Here is a 24,210-nt window from a genome sequence, read left to right as displayed (position 1 = left end):
TGGCCTATGTGGGTCCTACCAGATTATTTAGTAGTTTAATGTATATTATTATGGACTGGGATATTCATATGTTAATAGGTTTATTTGGTTAATAGTATGATTTATCTGGTGATGGATTATGTGATCATGGATAGGTTAGCATATTTTATTTGATGATATCATGATTATATGTGCACAGGAGAGTATCTATGCGTGACGGGCCCCACCCGACTTGTCGCGTCTGCCGCGCGTGTCGTGTAGGCACGTGGGCGTAGCGTGTACGTGCCCATGCCGGGTGGGGGCGTTACATATACGGAGAGCCAGCACAGAGGATAGTGATATGGTCTAACTCATAGAGGAGTTGAGAGAGAACCCATCAAGCCACCCCGAGCATGAGGAGTGCGACAAGTTGGTACTCGAGTGCTGGCGAATAAAGGTGAAAAAACCCTAGACACAAGTATGTATCTAAATACTAGGCAATGATATCACTCATTCGCTTAAGTAAAAGTCCGTAGAAATATTAAGAACGAAAGCAGAGATGAACTCCAAGATTTTAACGTGGAAAAACCCAAACGGGAAAAAACCACGGATCCAAACTCGGATCAAAACCAATCACTAGAATAGTAGCAGTTATAAGACTGACTCACAATACAACCCGTCGATCCAAACGACTTTGTTCTTCTCAGTCTTGCTCACTAGAACCCACGATTCACTGCTTCTCGTGACTGAAGTCCAATCTCAGTAACCCTCGAGATTGATCTTTCGTCTAGATAGCCCTTAAGACAAAAGATTAAGTTTTGTAGATGAGTGGAACCTTGTTAGTTGAAGAACCGATGTAGTCTCAAGAAGTCTCCTTTAACAATGCTTCTTCAACCACCCTCAAGATAGGGCATCACAATCCTTATATATGATCTCCAAGATATAGCCAAATCCAAGTCTTATCCGTACTCACGGAAGTCCAATTTTATCAAACTTCGTTGGTGCGTTGGAACACGGCCCGGGTGCGTTCGAACGGCATGACTTGAACTCAGGTGCGTTCGAACGGGCCCGAGTGCGTTTGAACGCGACAACTTGAATTCTTCAGGTTGCGTTCGAACGCGTTTCTTAACGCAGCTCTCGGTCTGTGTAAACGTAGTACCCGGGTTTGAACGCGTTTGTGAACGCGGCTCTCTGTCTATGTGAACGCAGATTCCGCGTTCGAACGCGTTTGTGAACCAGTGTGAACTCGACGGATTTTCTCTAATAATCTTGCAATTCTTCAAACCAGAGATATTCTAGACTTGTGTAAAGCTCATATACATGAAAAAATACACTTAGAATATTTTGTACACAATTAGCAACAAATAAAAACCTAACAATCTCCCCCTTTGGCAATTTGTGACAAAACACCTAGGTTACAAGATATTACAAATACTTCAAATTGAGCAATCAACAAGATTAGAATATTTTGCACATCAATCCTTGCAAATAAACATATACCAATCCAAGATCAAGTGAAAATAACTTGAAATGAATAAACAATCCAATTCAAACACAAGTTATCAATGGAGCATAAGTTCAAAAGTATTTAAACAGACAAAGATCACAATTTCTCCAAGCAAAGTTATAAGCAAGATTAGAAGACATAAAGACTCTAATAAACTCCCCCTATTACCATGCTCCCCCTACACACCTAGACACCTAGACACCTAGACACTCTCCCCCTTTTTGCCACAAATGCCAAAGACTAGGAACTCGGAGGAAACTGACGTTGAAGAATCGGCAACACAGAGTCAAGGATAGTCCCCTGACGAGCTTGCTCAGCTCGTAAATCATTCACGGCCGAATGGAGATCATGCACTTGAGTACTAAGCTGATCAAAACATTCAGAGTACTGTGGTAACTCCCCCTCAGAGTGAGATGTGTCACCGTCAGAGCTATCATCAGAACTGTCGAGGTGCGAGGAGCGACCAGCGGTGGAAGAGGACGGCTTGAGAGGAGACGACTGGTCGTGAGCTTGACTCCGCTTAAGAGTAATCCGATCCAACGGCTTGTGCGGAGTAAGAGAAGGTTCCAAAGCATCCACACGCACCCCACTCTGAGTGCACAAATTTGTAATAAAGATGCCAAATGGTAACCCCTCACGAGGTGCTTCTTTCTGGGCAGTTGTGAGAATCGAATCATAGATCACCGCAACCAAATCAACAGAAACTCTAGTTAACATTGCATGAAGAAGGAATGCACGATCCAGACTAATTCTGGAATGCCGAGTCTTGGGGGTGACGTTGTACAGACAAAATAGGTGAAGCATGCGAGCCACTGGTGTCAGCTTCGCATGCGGCATCATGTTTCCCTTCCAACGTTCCCCTTTGATCGCACAAAGTGCCAGCATATTCATCGACATCAGGAAGTGGAGCAGACGTGGGGTACTGGAACTCACCATCAGGAAGACGAAGTTCAGCGCGAATAACATCTGAGTCCAAGTATACAGACACCCCATGAATAGTAGAACGAATACAGCGTTCTAAAACTGTGGCATTACAAAAAATTTCTCGAACAACTTCCACATAAGCAGTCCCGCTCATCCGACACACCGATAATCATCCTCGCTCAGTAAATATCTGTTCTATCCCCAAATTAGAAAAATTGAAAATGATCACGGGTTGTTCACAAATAATAGGACGGGTGCCAAAATTATGTTTGTATCGCCCTGCAGCCGTTGAAGTAGGAAACTTTGGAGCCAAAGTAGGTGAGGAAGGCGGCCTAGGTTTCTTGGAAACTGCAGCTTTTCTAGGCATTCTTGAGAAAGAAACAAGATGCAAGTTCAATACATACCCAAAGCAACCAAAAAAAAAGAGAGCAAGAAATCCAAAAAAAAAAATTCAAGAAACCATGAAGGCCCTAAATGAAATCCATCTTTCACTTGAAAACTCTAAGATATCACGTTCAATCACACAAGAAACATCAAGATAGTAAGTTTAACGTGATCAAAACTCGAAAACACACGAAATCAATAAAGATCAAAAGACTTAATTGAATAAAAAAATAGGAAAATTGATGGATGATCATACCTTGAAAAAGTGAAGAAAAACTCAGAAATTCGGCCGAAAGATGCTAGATCCGGAGGAGAACTACCCTCTAAAAGGGTTTGTAGTGAGAAATTTGATGAAAAATACCAAGATCTTAAAGATTTGAGAGGGAGAAAATGAAGAGTTTCTAGGATTTGGAAGATGGAAGATGAAAACCCTTGGGTTTGGACGCAATATATAAAGAATCCTCAAGTGCGTTCGAACGCACCAGTCTGCGCGTTCGAACGCGCCAGTCACCGCATTCGAACTCAAAAATTTGCGTTCGAACGCCCTTTTTTTTCTTTTTTTCTTTTTTAAGTAAAAAATCTAAGAAAAAATCAAAAAATTTTTTGGAGATGCAACTCTAAAAATTCAAAATAGATTCAAGATATAAAATATGACAATCGAATAAAATAAGTCATACACAAATCAATCAAATCATCAAAAGCATATTATAATCAATTCTAATGCATCACTCAAAATTATATTAATCTTGATTGATCATAACAATATACATATGCAAGGTGAGCATAGATAACATGAAACATTCTTCTTAAATAAACTTTCCTATTTAAACAATGATACAACACAGTAGTCAAACTGACTTAGTATTTAAATTTGCACTTTTTGACTTATTTTCCATAACCGAACAGGAATTTTTCCTGTATTATTTATTTTTATATATTAATCATATATGTGCAATGATGGCTTTCACACATTAGTAGGTAGCCCTTTTCTTGTAGTACATATCAAACAATGTGCAAAAAGATATTCACAAACATAAAAAAAAATTATTTAATTTGCAAGCAATGTACTGAGTCAAACTGGACTCTAAACAAGATGGCTTTCACACATACTCATTGTAGCCCTTTCCATTGATATTTTATGAACACATTTGTGATGACTAAGCATGGGGTCAAACTGTGCAAATCAACGTCAAAAGTGAGCTATTTAAAAAAAATTTATGATGTCATGCTCATTCAAAAATATACACACGTTCTGAGTACATTAATTTCAGTATAATTATCATAGAAGTCGAGAGAGTGAATAAATCAGAAATGATACAATATACTACAACGTGACAAAATTGACTATAATAACTCATAATCAGGAGAAAAATTATATTTATATGTCAAGAGTATATTATTGAATCTAGGAGATAAAGATATCGAGTTTTGTTTCTTACTGTGCCAAGCAACCAAATTGTTTCCAATATAAAAACATCTACCTGAGGTACTTTTTCTATCATCACATGAACCTGCCCAATTAGAATCCGTGTATCCAGATATGATAGCTCCCGAGTCATACGTAAACCAGATACCTAAGTCAACTGTGGCACCGACATATTTTATAATACATTTCACAGCAAATAAATGTGTCTCCTTAGGTTCAAACTGAAACCTAGCACACACACCGACACTAAATGCAATGTCTGATCTACTAGCAGTTAAATACAAAAGACTACCAATCATGCTCCTATACAGTGTTTGATCGACACTTTTTCCTGAAATATCCTTACCTAGTTTGGTAGTTGTACTCATAGGAGTTCTAGCATGTTTTGCATTTTCTAAACAGAATTTAGTCACAAGATCCTTAGCATACTTGGTTTGAGCGATAAATATCCCTCTTTCTAACTGAGTAATTTGAAGTCCCAAAAAGAACAACTCACCCATCATGTTCATCTTAAAATGGCTATGCATAAGATCTGCAAACTCTTTAGCTAATGATCGACTCGTTGCCCCGAAGACAATGTCATCTACATATATTTGTGCCACAACTAAACTCTTGTTTGACCGTCTAATGAACAATGTCTTGTCCACTCCCCCTTGAGTGAACCCCACATCCACTAAAAAAGTGGTCAACTTCTCATACCAAGCTCTTGGAGCTTGTTTTAGCCCGTAGAGGGCCTTTTTCAGTTTAAACACATGAGAAGGAAATTTTTGATCTTCAAACCCTTTCGGTTGTTCTACATAAACATCTTCATTCAGAGTACCATTCAAGAAAGCACTTTTAACATCCATTTGAAACAATTTAAATTTTAAGTGACAAGCAATAGCAAGCAGTATATGAATAGATTCTAATCTAGCAATAGGAGCAAATGTCTCATCAAAATCTGTACCCTCAACTAGAGTATATCCCTGTGCTACGAGTCTAGCTTTATTTCGAACTATATTGCCATGTTCATCACTTTTATTCTTGTAAATCCATTTTGTTCCAATGACGTTCACATTCTTAGGTCTAGGAACTAAATACCAAACATCATTCCTAGAAAATTGCTCTAATTCGTCATGCATAACATTAACCCAAGAATCGTCTAACAATGCTTCGTTCACATTTTTAGGTTCAAAAGAAGATGTATAACAAGTAAATGATACCTCACTTTGGATTTGTCGTCTTGTCTTAATTGGTTCATTTACGTCTCCGATCAAGATTAAATACTCTGTAGGCTCTGCTATTATTCGAATACCCTAAGAAGATGCCTTTGTTACTTCTAATGTCAAATTTAGTCAAATATTCTCGATCACGCAAGATATAGCATTTACTACCAAAAACTCGAAAATATTTAACACTAGGTTTCTTACCTTTTCAGATTTCATATGCAGTCAATTTTGTACCTGGTCTTAGATAAACACGATTTATCACATGTACCGTTGTATTGACCACCTTTGCCCAAAATATTTGAGGAACCTTTTTAGGGTGAAGCATAACCCTAGCCATTTCCTAAACAACTCAGTTCTTTCTTTCCACAATCCCATTCTGTTGTGGAGTTATAGGAGCTGAAAATTCATGTTGAATACCAAGAGAATCGCAAAATATGGAAAAAAATTTATTTTCAAATTCTCTACCATGATCAGAACGAATCCTAACTAGGGTAATTTTTATTTTGCAATTTTAAGCATAGTGATTTAAAAACTTCAAAAGTTTCAGACTTCTCACGTAGAAAGGCAACCCAGGTATATCTGGAGTAATCATCGACCATTAAAAATATATACCTCCAAGACTTTCCGTTTTTGTTGGACCCATCAAGTCCATGTTAACTAATTGGAGCACACGGTCGGTGGTAGCTGCATTTACTTTCTTATGTGAAATCATAGTTTGTTTTCCAATTTGACACGAACCGCACACTCTTTTTGACATTTCTTTCATCTTAGGTATTCCTCTTACCATTTCTTGTTTTGACAAAGTAAATAATTTCTTGTGATTCACATGTCTAAGACGTTGATGCCAAAGATCTGCAATGTCAAAAGAGACACTATTACATTTCAGTTTATGTGACATTCCAACAATATAGCAATTATCAGATGTTCTAGATCCATAACATATAACATTACCACCATGATCTAGAATAGTACAATCATTTTTAGAGAATTTTACCTCATAATCTTCATCACAAAATTGACTGATACTGAGAAGATTTGCTTTCAAGCCCTTAACATAAAGAACATTTTGAAGAATAGGAACCCCCAGAGAACTTACCTTTCCTTTACCTATTACCTTGGATGAATTACCATCTCAAATGTCACAACTCCCCCTTCATGTTTTTCAAGATTAGAAAATAACGACTTGTCACCCGACATATGTCTTGAATAGCCACTGTCTAAATACCACAAATCATAATTTAAAAATTTCAAGGTTGTATGCACAACATAACATTTCAAATCACTTTTCTTGACCCATATGGCCTTTGTTTTTATCCCATAAATAAAAGCAGTTCTAGGCTTTTGCAAAAATTTACAATGAGGTCGAATAGCATGTCGGAACAAAACATTTTCTACTCACCTTTTGTCGAGGAGTGTAACTATTTGGTGCCGTCGACGATTCACCAGTTTGTAGATTCACCTTCAGTTTAGAATTATTCATCCAGGATTGCTTTGTAAATGCGGTTGATGACTTCAGATATTCTTCCTTTTGTATACCTGCAGAAACGAAGACAGTTTTATTATTATTTGAATTACTAATGTATTCAACACCATACCTGTCTTTTCCAGAGATCTGAGCCTTTAGGATCTCGTCAAGTTTGTTCTTTCCATTTAGAAATGTCACTTCCTTATTCAATCTCTCTACTTCAATTTTATCTGCCTTCATTTTAATTTTTGCATTGTCAAGTTGCTCAGAAAGGTCTTTGACACGTTCAAGTTCCAATTTGTACTTCTCCTCAAATTGAATTCTTTCAAGTTCAATTACCTTGCGTCGTTGATGTAGTCTAAGATTGCTTTTCTTGAGTTTAAACAACTCCAGGTACAAGTTATTATATGCCTTTTGAATTTCAGATTCATCTTCTTCAACTGGTAACATATCCTAATCATCTGTACTATCAATATCAACAACGAAATCAATATTGAGTAGAGAATAGGCAAAAGCAACAAAGTTTTCTTCGTCTTTTCCAGAATCATCATCAGATTCATCTGAGTTATCCCAAGTAACTTTCATAGCTTTACCCTTCTTCTTAAGACGATTAGGGCATTCTTGTGCTATGTGTCCAAAACTAGAACATTCAAAACATCGAACTTTATTCTCAGAATTCTTATTTTTCTATTTGACACCATTGTTGCTCACACTTGTGTTCGAAGTCGTAGTATTCTTCTTTTTCACAAATGCTTTGCTTTTCTCAAATTTTTCAGCATTCAACTTGTTTGGCTTCCGAAAGAATTTATTGAACTTTTTGACAAACATGGCCAACATCTCAACATCTAAATCACCTTCATCATTAGACTCCTCTATACTTTGTTCAACTGTGGATAGGGCAATTCCTTTGGACTTCCTCGATTTTGAAAGGCTGGACTCAAATGTTTGTAGATTTCTAAACAATTGTTCAACTTTCATAGAATCGATGTCCTTATTTTCCCCAATAGCTGTAACTTTCGCATGAAACCTCTCTGGAAGAGACCTAAGGATCTTACGGACAATTCTATTTTCAAGAATTTTCTCTCCTAGGTTGACACTGGAGTTGACTATATCACTCAATTTTGCATAAAACTCATCAAATGTCTCATTCTCCTCCATACGTAGAGTTTCAAAAGTTCCTTCGTGAGTAGTCAACCTCTGAAGTTTAGAAAGTTTTACAGTCATAGTTCCTTCGTGAGTAGTTTCTAAGATCGTCCAAGCTTCTTTTTCTATCTCACAAGTAGAGATTCTTCTAAATTCTTCCGAGAAAATATAACTAAAAATTGCATTTATTGCCTTGCTATTCCATCCAACTTTTTTATAGTCTGACCTATCCCATGACTCTATCGGTTTATCAGCAAGTTTATCATCCACCATGTACATTGGTGGACTCCAACCGTTCACAACAGCAAACCATACTCGTTCATCTATAGACTTAAAGTAAGCTCTCATCCTAGCTTTCCAATATCCATAATTTGATCCATCTAGGATAGGAGGTCTAATAGATGATGGTCAATCTCTATGAAAATCCATGCCTATCTGATCTCCTCTCAAAGGTGAGAAAACCTGCTCTGATACCAATTGAAAAAACCTTAGACACAAGTATGTATCTAAATACTAGGCAATGATATCACTCGTTCGCTTAAGTAAAAGTCCGTAGAAATATTAAAAACGAAAGCAGAGATGAACGCCAAGATTTTAACGTGGAAAAACCCAAACGGGAAAAAACCACGGATCCAAACTCGGATCAAAATCAATCACTAGAATAGTAGCAGTTACAAGACTGACTCACAATACAACCCGTCGATCCAAACAACTTTGTTCTTCTCGTGATTGAAGTCCAATCTCAGTAACCCTCGAGATTGATTTTTCGTCTAGATAGCCCTTAAGACAAAAGATTAAGTTTTGTAGATGAGTGGAACCTTGTTAGTTTTGTAGAGGGAGAAAATGAAGAGTCTCTGGGTTTGGAAAATGGAAGATGAAAACCCTTGGGTTCGGACGCAATATATAAAGAATCCTCGAGTGCGTTCGAACGCCCCCCTTTTTTCTTTTTTTCTTTTTTTTTAAATAAAAAAACTAAGAAAAAATCAAAAAATCATTTTGGAGATGCACTTCTAGAAATTCAAAATAGATTCAAGATATAGAATATGACAATCAAATAAAATAAGTCATACACAGATCAATCAAATCATCAAAAGCATATTATAATCAATTCTAATGCATCACTTAAAATTAAATTAATCTTGATTAATCATAACAATATGCATATGCAAGGCGAGCATAGATAACATGAAACATTCTTCTTAAATAAACTTTCATATTTAAACAATGATACAACACAGTAGTCAAACCGACTTAGTATTCAAATTTGCACTTTCGACTTATTCTCCATAACCGAACAGGAATTTTTCCTGTATTATTTTTTTTAATACATAAACCATATAGGTGCAATTATGGCTTTCACACATAAGTAGGTAGCCCTTTTCTTGTAGTACATATCAAACAATATGCAAAAAGATATTCACAAACATTAAAAAAAATTTAATTAATTTGCAAGCATTATACTGAGTCAAACTGGACTCTAAACAAGATGGTTTTCACACTAACTCATTGTAGCCCTTTTCATTGATCTTTTATGAACACAGTTGTGATGACTAAGCTTGAGGTCAAACTGTGCAAATTAACGTCAATAGTTGAGCTATTTAAAAAAAATTTCATGATGTCATGCTCACTCAAGAATATACACACGTTATGAGTGTATTAAATTTAGTTTAATTATCATAGAAGTCGAGAGAGTGAACAAATCAGAAATGATACAATATACTATAAGATGACAAAATTAACTATAATAACTCATAATCAAGAAAAAAATCATATTTATATGTCAAGAGTATATTATTGAATCTAGGAGTGCATCAAATTTTTATTTTTTTTATTTTTATGACAAAAACTCTTGACAAATCTGAAAATAAAACCAAAGAAAAGTTCAGAGTAAAGAAAACCTAAAAAGAAACGAAAAGAAATAATAAAAAAGAAACACGCAAACCAAACCATGCAAACCAAAACAAAAAAAAATCAATCCAAAGCACAAATCCCTAAAGAAGTACGAAGATACTCAAATCTCTGTAAATCCAAAGAAGTACATAGATCACCCAACTGTTTCTCCGTCTCATGTTGTCACAATAAAGCACCATCAATACCGTAATCTTTGACCATCTATTTCATCTATAGTAACTGAGAACAACAACTTCCCACTGCAATATACTCGGCCTCCGCAGTAGATAAAGATATCGAGTTTTGTTTCTTACTGTGCTAAGCAACCAGATTGTTTCCAATATAAAAACATCCACCTGAGGTACTTTTTCTATCATCACATGAACCTACCCAATCAAAATCCGTGTATCTAGATATGATAGCTCCCGAGTCATACGTAAATCAGATACCTAAGTCAATTATGCCACCAACATATTTTATGATACGTTTCACAGCAAACAAATGTGTCTCCTTAGGTTAAATATCCCTCTTTCCAATTGAGTAATTTGAAGTCCCAAAAAGAACTTCAACTCAACCACATGCTCATCTCAAAATGACTATGCATGAGATCTGCAAACTCCTTAGCTAACGATTGACTCGTTGCCCCGAAGACAATGTTATTTACATATATTTGTGCCACAACTAAACTCTTGTTCGACCGTCTAATAAACAATGTCTTGCTCACTCCCCCTCGAATAAACCCCGCATCCACTAAAAAAGTGGTTAACTTCTCATACCAAGCTCTTGGAGCTTGTTTTAGCCGGTAGAGGGCATTTTTCAGTTTAAACACATGAGAAGGAAATTTTTTATCTTCGAACCCTTTCGGTTGTTCCACATAAACATCTTCATTCAGAGTACCATTCAAGAAAGCACTTTTAACATTCATTTGAAATAATTTAAATTTTAAATGACAAGCAATAGCAAGCAGTATACGAATAGACTCTAATCTAGCAACATGAGCAAATGTCTCATCAAAATCTATACCCTCAACCTGAGTATATCCCTGTGCTACTAGTTTAGCTTTATTTCGAACTATATTGCCATGTTCATCACTTTTATTCTTATAAATCCATTTTGGTCCAATGACGTTCACATTCTTAGGTCTAGGAACTAAGTACCAAACATCATTCCTAGAAATTTGCTCTAATTCCTCATGCATAGCATTAACCCAAGAATCGTCTAGCAATGCTTCCTTCACAATTTTAGGTTCAAAAGAAGATGTATAACAAGTAAATGATACCTCACTTTAGATTTGTCGTCTTGTCTTAATTGGTTCATTCACGTCTCCGATCACTTGTGATAGTGGATGATTTGATTTCACTCTAGCAGATGGTTCCGGTACGTTGCAGTCATCTTTGTTCATTTCAACTTTGTCCTCGTCCTGATTCTCAATTTCCAGATCAAGCTCCTTTCCTATTTCTTCATCATATGTATCTGCAGAAATAGAAATAGGAGTAGCTTCAGTTAAATCAGTCATGGATTCATCTATTATAATATTAGTAGATTCCATAATAGTAGAAGTGTCAAGATTAAATACTTTGTAGGCTCTGCTATTATTCGAATACCCTAAGAAGATGCCTTTACTACTTCTAGTGTCAAATTTAGTCAAATATTCTCAATCACGCAAGATATAACATTTACTACCAAAAACTTAAAAATATTTAACACTAGGTTTCTTACCTTTCCAGATTTCATAAGTAGTCATTTTTGTACGTAGTATTAGATAAACACAATTTATCACATGTACCGCTGTATTGTCCGTCTCTGCCCAAAACCTTTGAGTAACCTGTTTAGCGTGAAGCATAACTCTAGCCATTTCCTGCACAACTCGGTTCTTTCTTTCAACAATCCCGTTCTGTTGTGGAGTTATAAGAGCTGAAAACTCATGTTGAATACCAAGAGAATCGCAAAATGTAGAAAAATTTTCTTTTTCAAATTCTCTATCATGATCAGAACGAATCCTAACTAGGGTTGTAGATTTTTTATTCTGCAATTTTAAGCATAGTAATTTAAAAACTTCAAAGGTTTCAGACTTCTCACGTAGAAAGGCAACCCAGGTATATCTGGGTAATTATCGACCATTAAGAATATATAGCGTTTACCTCCAAGACTTTCTGTTTCTTGTTGGACCCATCAAGTCCATGTGAACTAATTGGAGCACACGGTCGGTGGTAGCTGCATTTACCTTCTTGTGTGAGATTCGAATTTGTTTTCCAATTTGACACGAACTGCACACTCTTTTTGACATTTCTTTCATCTTAGCTATTCCTCTTATCACTTCTTGTTTGGACAGAGTAAATAATTCCTCATGATTCACATGTTCAAGACGTTGATGCCAAAAATCTGCAATGTCGAAAGAGGCACTATTACATTTCAGTTTATGTGACGTTCCAACAACATAACAATTATCAGATGTTCTAGATCCATAACATATAACATTACCACCATGATCTAGAATAGTACAATCATTTTTGGAGAATTTTACCTCATAATCTTCATCACAAAATTGACTGATACTTAGAAGATTTGCTTTCAAGCCCTTAACATAAAAAACATTTTAAATAATAGGAACCCTCGGAGAACTTACCTATCCTTTACCTATTACCTTGGACGAATTACCATCTCCGAATGTCACAACTCTCCCTTCATGTTTTTTAAGATTAGAAAATAATGACTTGTCACCCGACATATATCTTGAACAGCCACTATCTAAATACCACAAATCAGAATTTAAAGCTTTCAATGTTGTATGCACAACATAACATTTCAAATCACTTTTCTTGACCCATATGGCCTTTGTTTTCATCCCATAAATGAAAGCAGTTATAGGTTTTTGCAAAAATTTGCAATGAGGTCGAATATTCCCTAGAATGCCGCAATGATAGCATATCAAAACAAACCCTTTTCTACTCAGCTTTTATCGAGTAGTGTGACTAAAGTTTACCTTTGGTGTCGTTGACGATTCACCAGTTAGTAGATTCACCTTCAGTTTAGAAGCATTCATCCAGGATTGCTTTGTAAATGCGGTTGATGACTTCAGATATTCTTCCTTTTGTATACCTGCAGAAACGAAGATAGTTTTATTATTATTTGAATTACTAATGTATCCAACACCATATCTGTCTTTTCCAGAGATCTGAGCCTTTAGAATCTCATCAAGTTTGTTCTTCCCTTTTAGAAATGTCACTTCCTTATTCAGTCACTCTAGTTCAATTTCATCAGCCTTCATTTTATTTTTTGCATTGTCAAGTTGTTCAGAAAAGTCTTTGACACGTTCAAGTTCCAATTTGTACTTCTCCTCAAATTGAATTCTCTAGTTCGATTACCTTGAGTCTTTGAAGTAGTCTAAGATTGCTTTTCTTGAGTTTAAACGATTTTATGTACAAGTCATTATATGCCTTTTGAATTTCATATTTATCTTCCTTAGCTGGTAACATATCCTGATCATATGTACTATCAGTATCAACAACAGAATCGATATTAAGTAGAGAAGAGGCAAAAGCTACAAAGTTTTCTTCGTCTTTTCCAGAATCATCATCAGATTCATCTGAGTCATCCCAAGTAACTTTCATAGCTTTACCCTTCTTCTTAAGGCGATTAGGGCATTGTTGTGCTATGTATCCAAAACCAGAACATTCAAAACATCGAACTTTATTCTCAGAATCCTTATTTTTCTGTTTGACACTGTTATTGCTAACACATATATTCGAACTCGCAGTATTCTTCTTTTTCACAAAGGCTTTGCTTTTCTCAAGTTTTTCAGCATTCAATTTGTTTGGCTTCCGAAAGAATTTATTAAACTTTTTAACGAATATGGCCAACATTTCAACATCTAAATCACCTTCATCATCAGACTCCTCTATATTTTGTTCAACTATGGATAGAGCAATCCCTTTGGACTTCCTCGGTTTTGAAAGACTAGACTCAAATGTTTGTAGATTTCTAAACAATTGTTCAACTTTCATAGAATCGATGTCCTTATTTTCCTCAATAGCTGTAACTTTCGCATGAAACCTCTCTGGAATAGACCTAAGAATCTTACAGTCTATTCTGTTTTCAGGAATTTTCTCTCCTAGGTTGAAATTGGAGTTGACTATATCACTCAACTTTGCATAGAACTCATCAAATGTCTCATTCTCCTCCATACGTAGAGTTTCAAAACTAGTAGTCAACCTCTGAAGTTTAGAAAGTTTTACAGCCATAGTTCCTTCGTGAGTAGTTTCTAAGATCGTCAAAGCTTCTTTTGCTATCTCACAAGTAGAGATTCTTCTAAATTCTTCCGAGGAAATATAACTAAAAATTGCATTTATTGCCTTGCTATTCCATCCAACTTTTTCATAGTCTGACCTATCCTATGACTCTATCGGTTTATCAGCAAGTTTATCATCCACCATGTACATTGGTGGACTCCAATCGTTCACAACGGCAAACCATACTCGTTCATCTATAGACTTCAAGTAAGCTCTCATCCTAGCTTTCCAATATCCATAATTTGATCCATCTAGGATAGGAGGTCTAATAGATGATGGTCAATCTCTATTAAAATCCATGCCTATCTGATCTCCTCTCAAAGGTGAGAAAACCTGCTCTGATACCAATTGAAAAAACCTTAGACACAAGTATGTATCTAAATACTAGGCAATGATATCACTCGTTCGCTTAAGTAAAAGTCCGTAGAAATATTAAGAACGAAAGCAGAGATGAACTCCAAGATTTTAATGTGGAAAAACCCAAACGGGAAAAAACCACGGATCCAAACTCGGATCAAAATCAATCACTAGAATAGTAGCAGTTACAAGACTGACTCGCAAAACAACCCATCGATCCAAACGACTTTGTTCTTCTCAGTCTTGCTCGCTAGAACCCACGATTCACTGCTTCTCGTGATTGAAGTCCAATCTCAGTAACCCTCGAGATTGATCTTTCGTCTAGATAGCCCTTAAGACAAAAGATTAAGTTTTGTAGATGAGTGGAACCTTGTTAGTTGAAGAACCGATATAGCCTCAAGAAGTCTCCTTCAACAATGCTTCTTCAACCACCCTCAAGATAGGGCATCACAATCCTTATATATGATCTCCAAGATAGAGCCAAATCCAAGTCTTATCCGTACTCACAAAAGTCCAATTTTATCAAACTTCGTTGGTGCATTCGAACGCGGGGTGCGTTCGAACGGCATGACTTGAACTCAGGTGCGTTTGAGCAGGCCCGAGTGCGTTCGAACGCGACAACTTGAATTCTTCAGGTTGCATTCGAACGCGTTTGTGAACGCAGCTCTCGGTCTGTGTGAACGCAGTACCCGCGTTCGAATGCGTTTGTGAACGCAGCTTTCTGTCTGTGTGAACGCAGTGCCCGCGTTCGAATGCATTTGTGAACGCGGCTCTCTGTCTGTGTGAACGCAGATTCCGCGTTCAAACGCGTTTGTGAACGCGGCTATCTGTTTGTGTGAATGCAGATTCCGCGTTCGAACGCGTTTGTGAACGCGGTGTGAACTCGACGGCTTTTCTCCAATAATCTTGCAATTCTTCAAACCAGAGATATTCTAAACTTATGTAAAGCTCATATACATGAAAAAATACACTTAGAATATTTTATACACAATTGCTAACAAATAAAAACCTAACAAAAGGTATCCACGGATGAAGAGCTACAGAGACTATTGGTGGCACACTTCCATGATACTCCTATAGCAGGCCATGAAGGGGTCTTACGTACCTACAAATGGCTGGCCCAAAACTATACATAAATAACGTTGAAGTCGGACGTGAAGAAATATCTGTGTGAATGCCAAATCTGCCAACGAGTCAAATTGGAGACACTCAAACTTAGCGGGCTGTTGCAACCACTGCCTCTACCGGACCATATCTAGGAGGACATCTCTATGGATGATACAATTTGGACTTCACCGATGTCATCTCGAGCACAGATACACTTTAGGGGTGTCTTTGTTTCTTGTTTTAATGTTTAACTCTTAAGAAAATAAGTTTTCTATAAGTCGTATTCGAACGCGGGTGGAGTGCCTTCGAACGCGGTTGTGAACGCGGTTGTGAAAGCCTGCATCACGTCTAGAGAGTGTGAATTGTGCGTTCGAATGCACTGTGAGCGCCTGCATCGCGTTCGCAAATCCAAAGGAGTGGAAAACAGGTGTGTTCGGTCGCGCGTTCGAATGCCTGCATCGAGTTCGCAAATCCAGAGAAGAGCAAACTAGGTGCGTTCAACCTTGAGCGGGTGCGTTCAAACGCGGTCGGCAAAAATGTACTATTTACGGTTAATTTTGAATTGTTTTGTTAGCCTCTAAAGGATGTGGATGGCAACCATAGAGCCATTATTGAAGAATTGAGTTTTGCCTTGCCTCCTTCATCTTCTTCGCTCTCGTTTTCTCGATCCCCCGCGATGTCGCTTCTAACCTCCCTCGACCAGCTAATCACCCTAGTCCCTTAGGGGTGGACTTCTCCTCCCCCTTCTTCCAATCTCCAACACTTGCCCTAACCCTTCCATCAACCATAACCCTTCCACCACCATTTTTCACCGGTGCCACCCATTAACGTCGGTCCACCCCCAACTACCATGATCTAGGATCTCGTGCCTTCATCTATGGATCCTGATCAAACCCCTTAACGTTCGTCCATTAATCGGACGACATCTCGAGACCCCCACATCCGATCCACCTGAAACTTGATTTGTTGGAAAGCTCTTTTCTGGAGCTACAACATAAGTTTGCTAGCCCAATCAATCTTTCTTTCAATCCTCCTATGGACCTGCCTTTTTGCCTTATTCAAGCTGGTTATCCATCAACCTTTTGAAAAAAGGCAACTACTGTGCCGATTTTGGCATCCTAGCTCAGCCCGATCGTCCCCACCTCTCGCTCAGTCCTTATCAAAACTGATTGATCTCGTCCCGAATCAAACCATAGTATGGGTCCGGTAATGGGATGAAGTATTCTCAGACTACTCGGCAAAATGACCCCGTAACTTTGGGAGAAGGGGCACTCTCTTATCTTTTGATTAGGAAAGTGGCACATACCAGGGGGGTAGCGACTATTTATTAAAAACACAGGACTCTGATAAGAATTGCTCCGCCCTATACAACCAATTGATCGGATCACCACCTTTGAACTTGGGGAATTCGAGACGCATGATTTGTCCATGGATGTCATTGTCTCTTTCTGGATCATGTCCAAGTCCTTGTCTAACCAGAGGAGGATGCACCATGAAGGGTTGATGATCCCTCCTTCGGTTTTGATTAACTCGCCATGGTTCCGGATCGTATTGACCCGCCCACGGATCTTGATCTCCAAGGTGATCTCCAAGTGGTTCGCTTGTCGGATTGGTTCACCTGCAACTGGCCCTGGTGGAACCATCCTTGCTTGCCTCTGCCCAAAGGGTGGTGGCAGCAGCGGCTCTTGCGGTTGCAAATTCTAAACCGGTGGCGGTGGGTTCATGGGAGTGGACTTGCGTCGTGGGGTCGATGGTGCATTTCCATTCGCCATAGCTTCCCTTGTCGCCCGTAATTCCCGCATCATCTCTATCATCATCTGGTTGTTGATTGTCATTTGTTTGGAAAGAGACCCCAACACGGCTTGAATACTAGGTTCTTCTGTATTCCGATTAGATCGGGCGGTTCCGTGGGTAGAAGTCCCTGCAACCGTTTCCTCCTTCTCTATTGGGAGAATCTGTTCTTCATCATTTCGCCGTGCAGCCATGGCTCTAGTTGTCGTCATAAGAAGCTCGTGTTCGAGGAATGGTGGCTCGATACCCGGCTTGATACGATCTCCCTTTTAGGCTAAGGTTCGATCTCTCCCAATTCTCCGATCTAGACTAGATCTGGCATAGAAATTTATAAATAGATCCCGAAAGATGCCACCGTCGAATCGACCTGAGATTTTTATATATTGTATCCTCGAAAAAGAGCTTTCCAATGAATCTAGTATCAGGCAAATCAGATGTAGGGATCTCGAGATATCGTCCAATTAGTGGACGAACATCAGAGGGTCTAATCAGTATCCGTGGATGGAGGCACGAGATCCTAGATGATGGTGGTTGGGGGTGGCGTTAATGGGGTGGCACCGGTGAAAAGTGGTGGTGGAAGGGTTATAGTTGATGGAAGGGTTAGGAGAAGTGTTGGGTAGATTGGAAGAAGGTGGAGAAAAGGGCCACCCCTAAGGGAATAGGGTGATTGGCCGGTCAAGGGAGGTTAGAAGCGGCATCGCCGGGGATTGAGAGAACAAGAGCGGAGAAGACGAAGGAGGCAAGAAAAAACTCAATTCTTTAATAACGACTCTATGGTTGCTATCCACATCCTTTAGAGCTAACCAAATAATTCAAAATTAACCCTAAACAGTACATTATCACCAACCGCGTTCAAACGTGCCCGCTCGCGTTCGAACGCACCTAGTTCGCTCTTCTCTGGATTTGCGAATGTGATGCAAGAATTTGAATGCGTGACCGAACGCACCTATTTCCCACTTCTCTGGATTTCTGAACGCGATACAAGCATTCACAGCATGTTCAAACGCGGCGCTCGAACGCACAATTCACACTCTCTGAATGTGACGTATGCATTCACAACCGCATTCGAACGCACTCTACTCCCGTTCGAACGCGACTTATAGAAAACTTATTTTCTTAGGAATTAAACATTAAAAGAAGAAACAAAAACACCCCTAAAGTGAATCCATGCTCGAGACAACATTGGTGAAGTTTGAATCGTATCGCAGCCCCACTCCTCCCCCTTATTCCAATCTATCTATCACCTTGCCCTAACCCCTACCATCACCTATAACCCTCCCACCTCCACGTTTTCACCAGTGCAACCCTATTACCATCGGTCCACCACCATCAATCATCACCTAGGATCTCGTGCCTCCATCCACAGATCCAAAGGACTTCCTAATGTCCGGCTACTAATCGGATAATATCTAGAGATTCCACCGTCCAATTTGCCTGAAACTAGATTTGTTGGATAGCTCATTTCTAGGCTTCAACATATCAAAATTTTACATCAATTTGGCGGTTGCATCTTTCTGGATCTATTTTCAAAATTCTGTGTCAGATCTTGTCCAGATCTGAAAATCGGGAGAGATCGAACCTTAGCCCAAAGGAGAGATTGTATCATTTACGGATGCGGATGCGATAGATGGTTGAAGGCTATGATTGGCCAACAACTGTGGCTAAAACCATACAGAAGGTAGAGACCATTAAGATAAAGAGATGAATAGGGAGAAAGAAGTAGACCTGCCCTACGGGACTTGGGGGATCGGCAGTATAGGGAGATTAGAAGTTAGACGAGACCGTGCCAATGGAAGAGGTGGCGGTGGTTGGTGAAGAGGGAGGAGGGAGATGTTGAGGCCTGCGGCCTAGTTGAGAGAGATGCTAAGGCAAAAGCCAATCAATCTTTCATGCCAAGCATGCCTAAGATACAAGCCATAAGGCCCTATTTATAGAGATTAAATCAAAAAGTCTAAAACAAATTTAACTAAATGAGTTTTCTTTATCTTCTCGGATTAACCCTTCATTTTACCATAGATATAATTCAAATCTGGAGAAGTCATGAATACCAAAGTTGTAGATCTGGAGGTTGTGATCTTATCTAGCTAATTTGATATTATTCAGATATTTGTAGAATATTTTGTGAATATGTTTCCAAAATTATACAGAGTTAGATTTAGCTAATTAAATAAAATTCTAACATAAGACTTTGACTAAACCACATAAAAATAATAAATAAGATAACTAGACTTAATCTATCAAGCCTAGTGTCTTTCGAGGTAATCCGATCTGGTCCGAATTATATCATTCTACCACGCTTCCGTTCACATTGTCCTCAAGGTGAAAAGTTATCCACGTCTATGAAAAGACGTCTCTTTAGTAACCTCGAAATTGCCTTCATGATGTTTTGGTGTGATCTTTCTTATGGTCAGCATCTGGTTCAAGGAAGACATGCTCTGATACCAATTATTACGAACCGACTTGATCCGATTCGTAGAAGTTCTACACGGAATTTGGGATCCGTTGGTGGAGACATGAATTTCTAGGTATAGGATTGAGGTGATGATGGAGTGGAGGCCGAGTAGTTAATGGAGATAGCTCGACAATAGATGATAGTGGTGGTGGTTTGCGGATACAGATGCTATAGATGGTTGAAGGCTATGATTGACCTACGACTGTGATAAAAACTGTACGGAAGGTAGAGACGGTTAAGATAAAAAGATGAAGGGGGAGAAGTAAGCTTGCCCTACGGGACTAGGGAGATCGGTGGTAGAGGGAGATTAGAAGTTAGACGAGACCGTGCCAACGAAAGAGGTGGCGCTGGTTAGTGAAGAGGGATGAGAGAGGTGTAGAGGCCTGCGGCCTAGTTGAGAGAGATGCCAGATCAAAAGCCAATTAATCTTTTATTCCAAACATACCTAAGATACAAGCCATAAGGCCCTATTTATAGATATTAAATCAAAAGGTCTAAAACAAATTTAACTAAACCAGTATTCCTTATCTTCTCGGATTAACCCTTCATTTTTCTGCAAATAGATTCTGAATTTGGAGAATTCATGAATACCAAAGTTGTAGATCTAGAGGTTTGCGCTTGTCCAACTAGTTTGATATTATTCGAATATTTGTAGAATATTCTGTGAATATTTTCCCAAACTATATAAAAATATTTAGATTTAGATTTAGCTAATTAGGTTAACCATACAAATAATTAGAATATTTGTAGAATATTTTGTGAATATTTTCCCAAACTATATAAGAATATTTTCCCAAACTATATAAGTCTACATAGAGTTAGATTTAGCTAATTAAATAAAATTCTAACATACTAAGATTTTGACTAAACTATATAAGAATAATAAATAAGATAACTAAACTTAATCTATCAAGCCCAATGTCTTTCGAGGTGATCCGATCTAGTCTGAATCTCAGAAGATTAGTGTATTTTCAATATTTTAAAAAGAAAATTTAGCAATTTAATGGGATATTCATGCTTACATATTGTTTTGAGAGAAACTTGTTAGTTAACCCCAGTATAATGTAAAGGGATTGTTACATAATTGCTACTGAAAACTTTTAAAATATTATTATTGCCATTAAGTTCTTCAAAATATCATAATTGTCACTGAAATCATTAAAAAATTTCAAAAATATCGTTATGTTAATTAAATCTAATTAATCATTTTTATAACACAATTTCATTTTAAAATGGCTAGTTTTCCCTTGCATAAATCATTAAAGATTATTGAAAACTATCTAATATTATAGCCAATATTATAGTGTAATGAAATATTTCTTATTGTATGTGAGATACAAATTATTGATAAATATTTACACAACTTTAAAAAATAGGGGTGCTTTTGTCATTCGATATGTTTATCAACTTAATAATAATCTATTAGGAATATTACACTAAAATTAACCATAATTACATTTCTGAAAGAGTCAAAAAAAATTTAGTGGAAATTCTGATATTTAAAAAAAATGTAATGACAATTATGGATTTTTTTATTATTAATTTTTTTTGTTGCAATTATGACATTTTGAAAGGTGTTAGTGTTAATCATAGAAAATTCTAGTATAAAAATTATAGAGAAAGGGGGTTGGATTACTGTAGTATCAAATAAGCTTCATTCACTTAAATTTTTTTTTCTCATAATGAGTAAAAATTGCAAAACATTTGAAATGAGCTGCCCCCTGTCACCAACAACAGCACACCCACAGAGTGGGCCAGCCCGATCCCCCACCTATCTCGGTCAAAGAAAAATATTTGAGACTTACCCATGGATCCGACCGTTAGAGAACAGTAAATTTCCTATTTAAACTTCTCTCCTCCCTTCACGCTCCCCTTCGCTAGCCGTTGCCTCTCTCTCTCTCTCTCTCTCTCTCTCTCTCTCTCTCTCTCTCTCTCTCTCTCTCTCATCCATCGATGGATTCATCTCCTATCATCAGCCCTTCTTCAGATCAGAAATTCTGGAGCAAGCTCCGGAACCGGGTCGAAGTCATTCTCGAGGAGCGGAAGCCATCTAAGGTACTTTTCGTGTTCTCAAATCTTCAACCTCTTCTAGCGAATTCGAATTTTTTACACTTTTGGGTACTTTTGGTGCTTTTTTCTCTTCAGTGTGGGTTAGAATCGGAGCGTGGGAAGAGGTTGAGGGAAGACTCCCTGCTTCTACTCAGGGGATTGGATTCGGTTTCTTCCTCGCTGTCTCAGCTCTCAGAAACTTTAACTGCAGCTCAGGAGGTAAAGCCTTGAGTCAATAATATGTCATCTGGATCTCATTCTGTTGTGAAAAAGAACAGTTTTTAGAGCTTGTAATGTACTCATAGCTGCAACCTGAGTTCTTTTCCCTAGAATGATAAGAAACTGTTAGCTGTTTTTCATCTGCGAATTTTTTAATTCTTGAATAGAGACTGCATTAGATTATTCTACGAGGATACAGTTACTCATTTATATAGTTCTTAAAATTGATGATTAAATGATAATTTCATAGTTACTCTAGCAACAAAAAGTAAAGGTGAATCGAGCTCTGTTTTCTTTGTTATGAAATAGAAACATAGTTGAAATAATTCTTCGCTCAAGATCTAGTATTGAGCTCCCATCTTAAGGCGGTACATGAAGTTTTAATCCACAGTCATGTTCGATTTAATTTCTTATATCTCAAGAACGAGATATTTTCTTTCAAGATCCTTGCAGGTGATATGACTAATCCATATCCGCAACCAAGTAGTTGGCAGCTTGGATTCTTCTATTTAAATTTTTCAAAAAATAAAAAAAATGGCTTAATCGAATCTCTATTTCGAGTATGTTCATTGTATTTATCCTGTGATTTCTTTGACAGGGAGCGAATGCTCTAGCTAAACCATCAGTAACAAATGAACTGCAAAGCGAAAGACAAGGATCAGAAGACGAGGAGCCGAAAGCGAAGAGGCACTGTAATTCCACCGGGATACTGGAGAAACATGACGCGATTAGCTATAATAAGAACGAGGGGACCGAATCCGAAAGGTCTGTAGAAGATAAAGATTTGGCAGCTTCCGATGGATGCCAAGATAAGGAAGACAAACAGATTGCTTCAGATGTTATGAGGAGTGCTAAGCTGAAGAAGGCTAAGAATGTTAGATATTGAACTATCTTACACGTATATTTCATCTGTTTGCCAACCTGCTCCTCCTTTTATTATCAACTTCAATTTCTCTTCTTCTTTTTTCTCTCTTTTGCAGCTTGCAGTATCCATGGCAGCTAAAGCATCTTCACTAGCTAGGGAGCTGAAGTCAATCAGATCAGAGTTACATTTTGTGCAAGAAAGATGTACTATGCTTGAAGAAGAAAACAGCCGACTTCGAGAAGGGTTTGACAAGGGAGTTTCAGAAGAAGACGACCTGGTAAGCCATTCCTATAATCAAAGCTTTTCTTTAGAAGAAACTTATGGCACGTCTGTAAGTTCCTATAGTATATATTGCTTCACTAAACTTCCTAGCTAGGGAAGGTTGAACCCAATGGCTTAAGCTGGCAAATTACTAAATTATTCCGTACTTTCCATTGTCTGCCAATGTGATTCAATTTTGCTTTTTGTGCATGTTATTCTGTAGGTAAGGCTTCAATTGGAGGCTCTTCTGAATGAAAAATCTAGATTAGCACAGGAAAATGCAAACCTAACACGAGAAAATCAAAGCCTTCACCAACTGGTCGAGTATCATCAACTGACTTCTCAAGATCTTTCAGCATCATATGAGCAAGTCATTACTGGGATGTGCTTGGACTTCTCATCTCCACTGGGGAAGATAGACGATATAGATGAGGAGTATGACAATGAACATAGTCCTACAACTCCAATTGATAAGTTGTGAATATTATCATATTTTGGTGATATCTATTTACTGAAATCTACGTTTCTTTCTTCAGTTCAGTGCTGAATTTATGAAACGCGAGTATTTTTCTCTGGTAGCTACAATTCTTTCAAGCTTATAAACATGATTGAAATTCCATATTTGATCTGTAGTAAAATTTCAAGGTCTTGCTTCATAGCATACTTGTCTGGTTAGTGAGAAGTAAATTGAAACCTACAGAAAAAATTTCCACACCTACTGTGGAAGACAGAAGACATCTACACAGAACAATAAGAATATTAGGGTGGCATTACATCGTTGTCATTATTCTTGAGTTGGGTAAAGCCATCTTAACTAAAGTTTTCTGTTCCCCTTTCTGGCAACTATGCTTACTAAATCGGAGCTGAAGAGTATCTTCATGGAAGAAACCACAATATTAGCTGACGACTATCCTT

At 37.8% G+C, this 24,210-nt stretch overlaps 1 protein-coding gene across 1 annotated transcript; it reads left to right on the top strand.

The window, feature by feature from the left end:
• The first annotated feature begins 21,783 nt into the window (after positions 1 to 21,783).
• Positions 21,784 to 23,956, top strand: LOC140783601 (uncharacterized). Its single transcript, XM_073130541.1, has 5 exons — positions 21,784 to 21,956; positions 22,047 to 22,169; positions 22,768 to 23,043; positions 23,150 to 23,311; positions 23,519 to 23,956. Exons 1-5 carry the CDS (start codon positions 21,855 to 21,857, stop codon positions 23,774 to 23,776), a joined length of 921 nt encoding a protein of 306 aa, XP_072986642.1. The 5' UTR covers positions 21,784 to 21,854; the 3' UTR covers positions 23,777 to 23,956.
• Positions 23,957 to 24,210: the final 254 nt, after the last annotated feature.

This window comes from Typha latifolia, chromosome 3 (genome assembly GCF_019914945.1).
Source record: "Typha latifolia isolate L0001 chromosome 3, TyphaL0001v2, whole genome shotgun sequence".
In the NCBI taxonomy this organism is placed as follows: Eukaryota; Viridiplantae; Streptophyta; class Magnoliopsida; order Poales; family Typhaceae; genus Typha; species Typha latifolia.
Note: the sequence above shows the minus strand (reverse complement) of the source record. Positions and strands in the feature narration are given on the sequence as shown.

Excerpts from the sequence above, each read along its gene's own strand:
- LOC140783601 (XM_073130541.1), top strand. The coding sequence starts at position 21,855 with ATGGATTCATCTCCTATCATCAGCCCTTCTTCAGATCAGAAATTCTGG. Across the intron at positions 21,957-22,046 it reads AGGAGCGGAAGCCATCTAAG|TGTGGGTTAGAATCGGAGCG; the intron begins GTACTTTTCGTG and ends TTTTCTCTTCAG. Across the intron at positions 23,312-23,518 it reads TTTCAGAAGAAGACGACCTG|GTAAGGCTTCAATTGGAGGC; the intron begins GTAAGCCATTCC and ends GTTATTCTGTAG.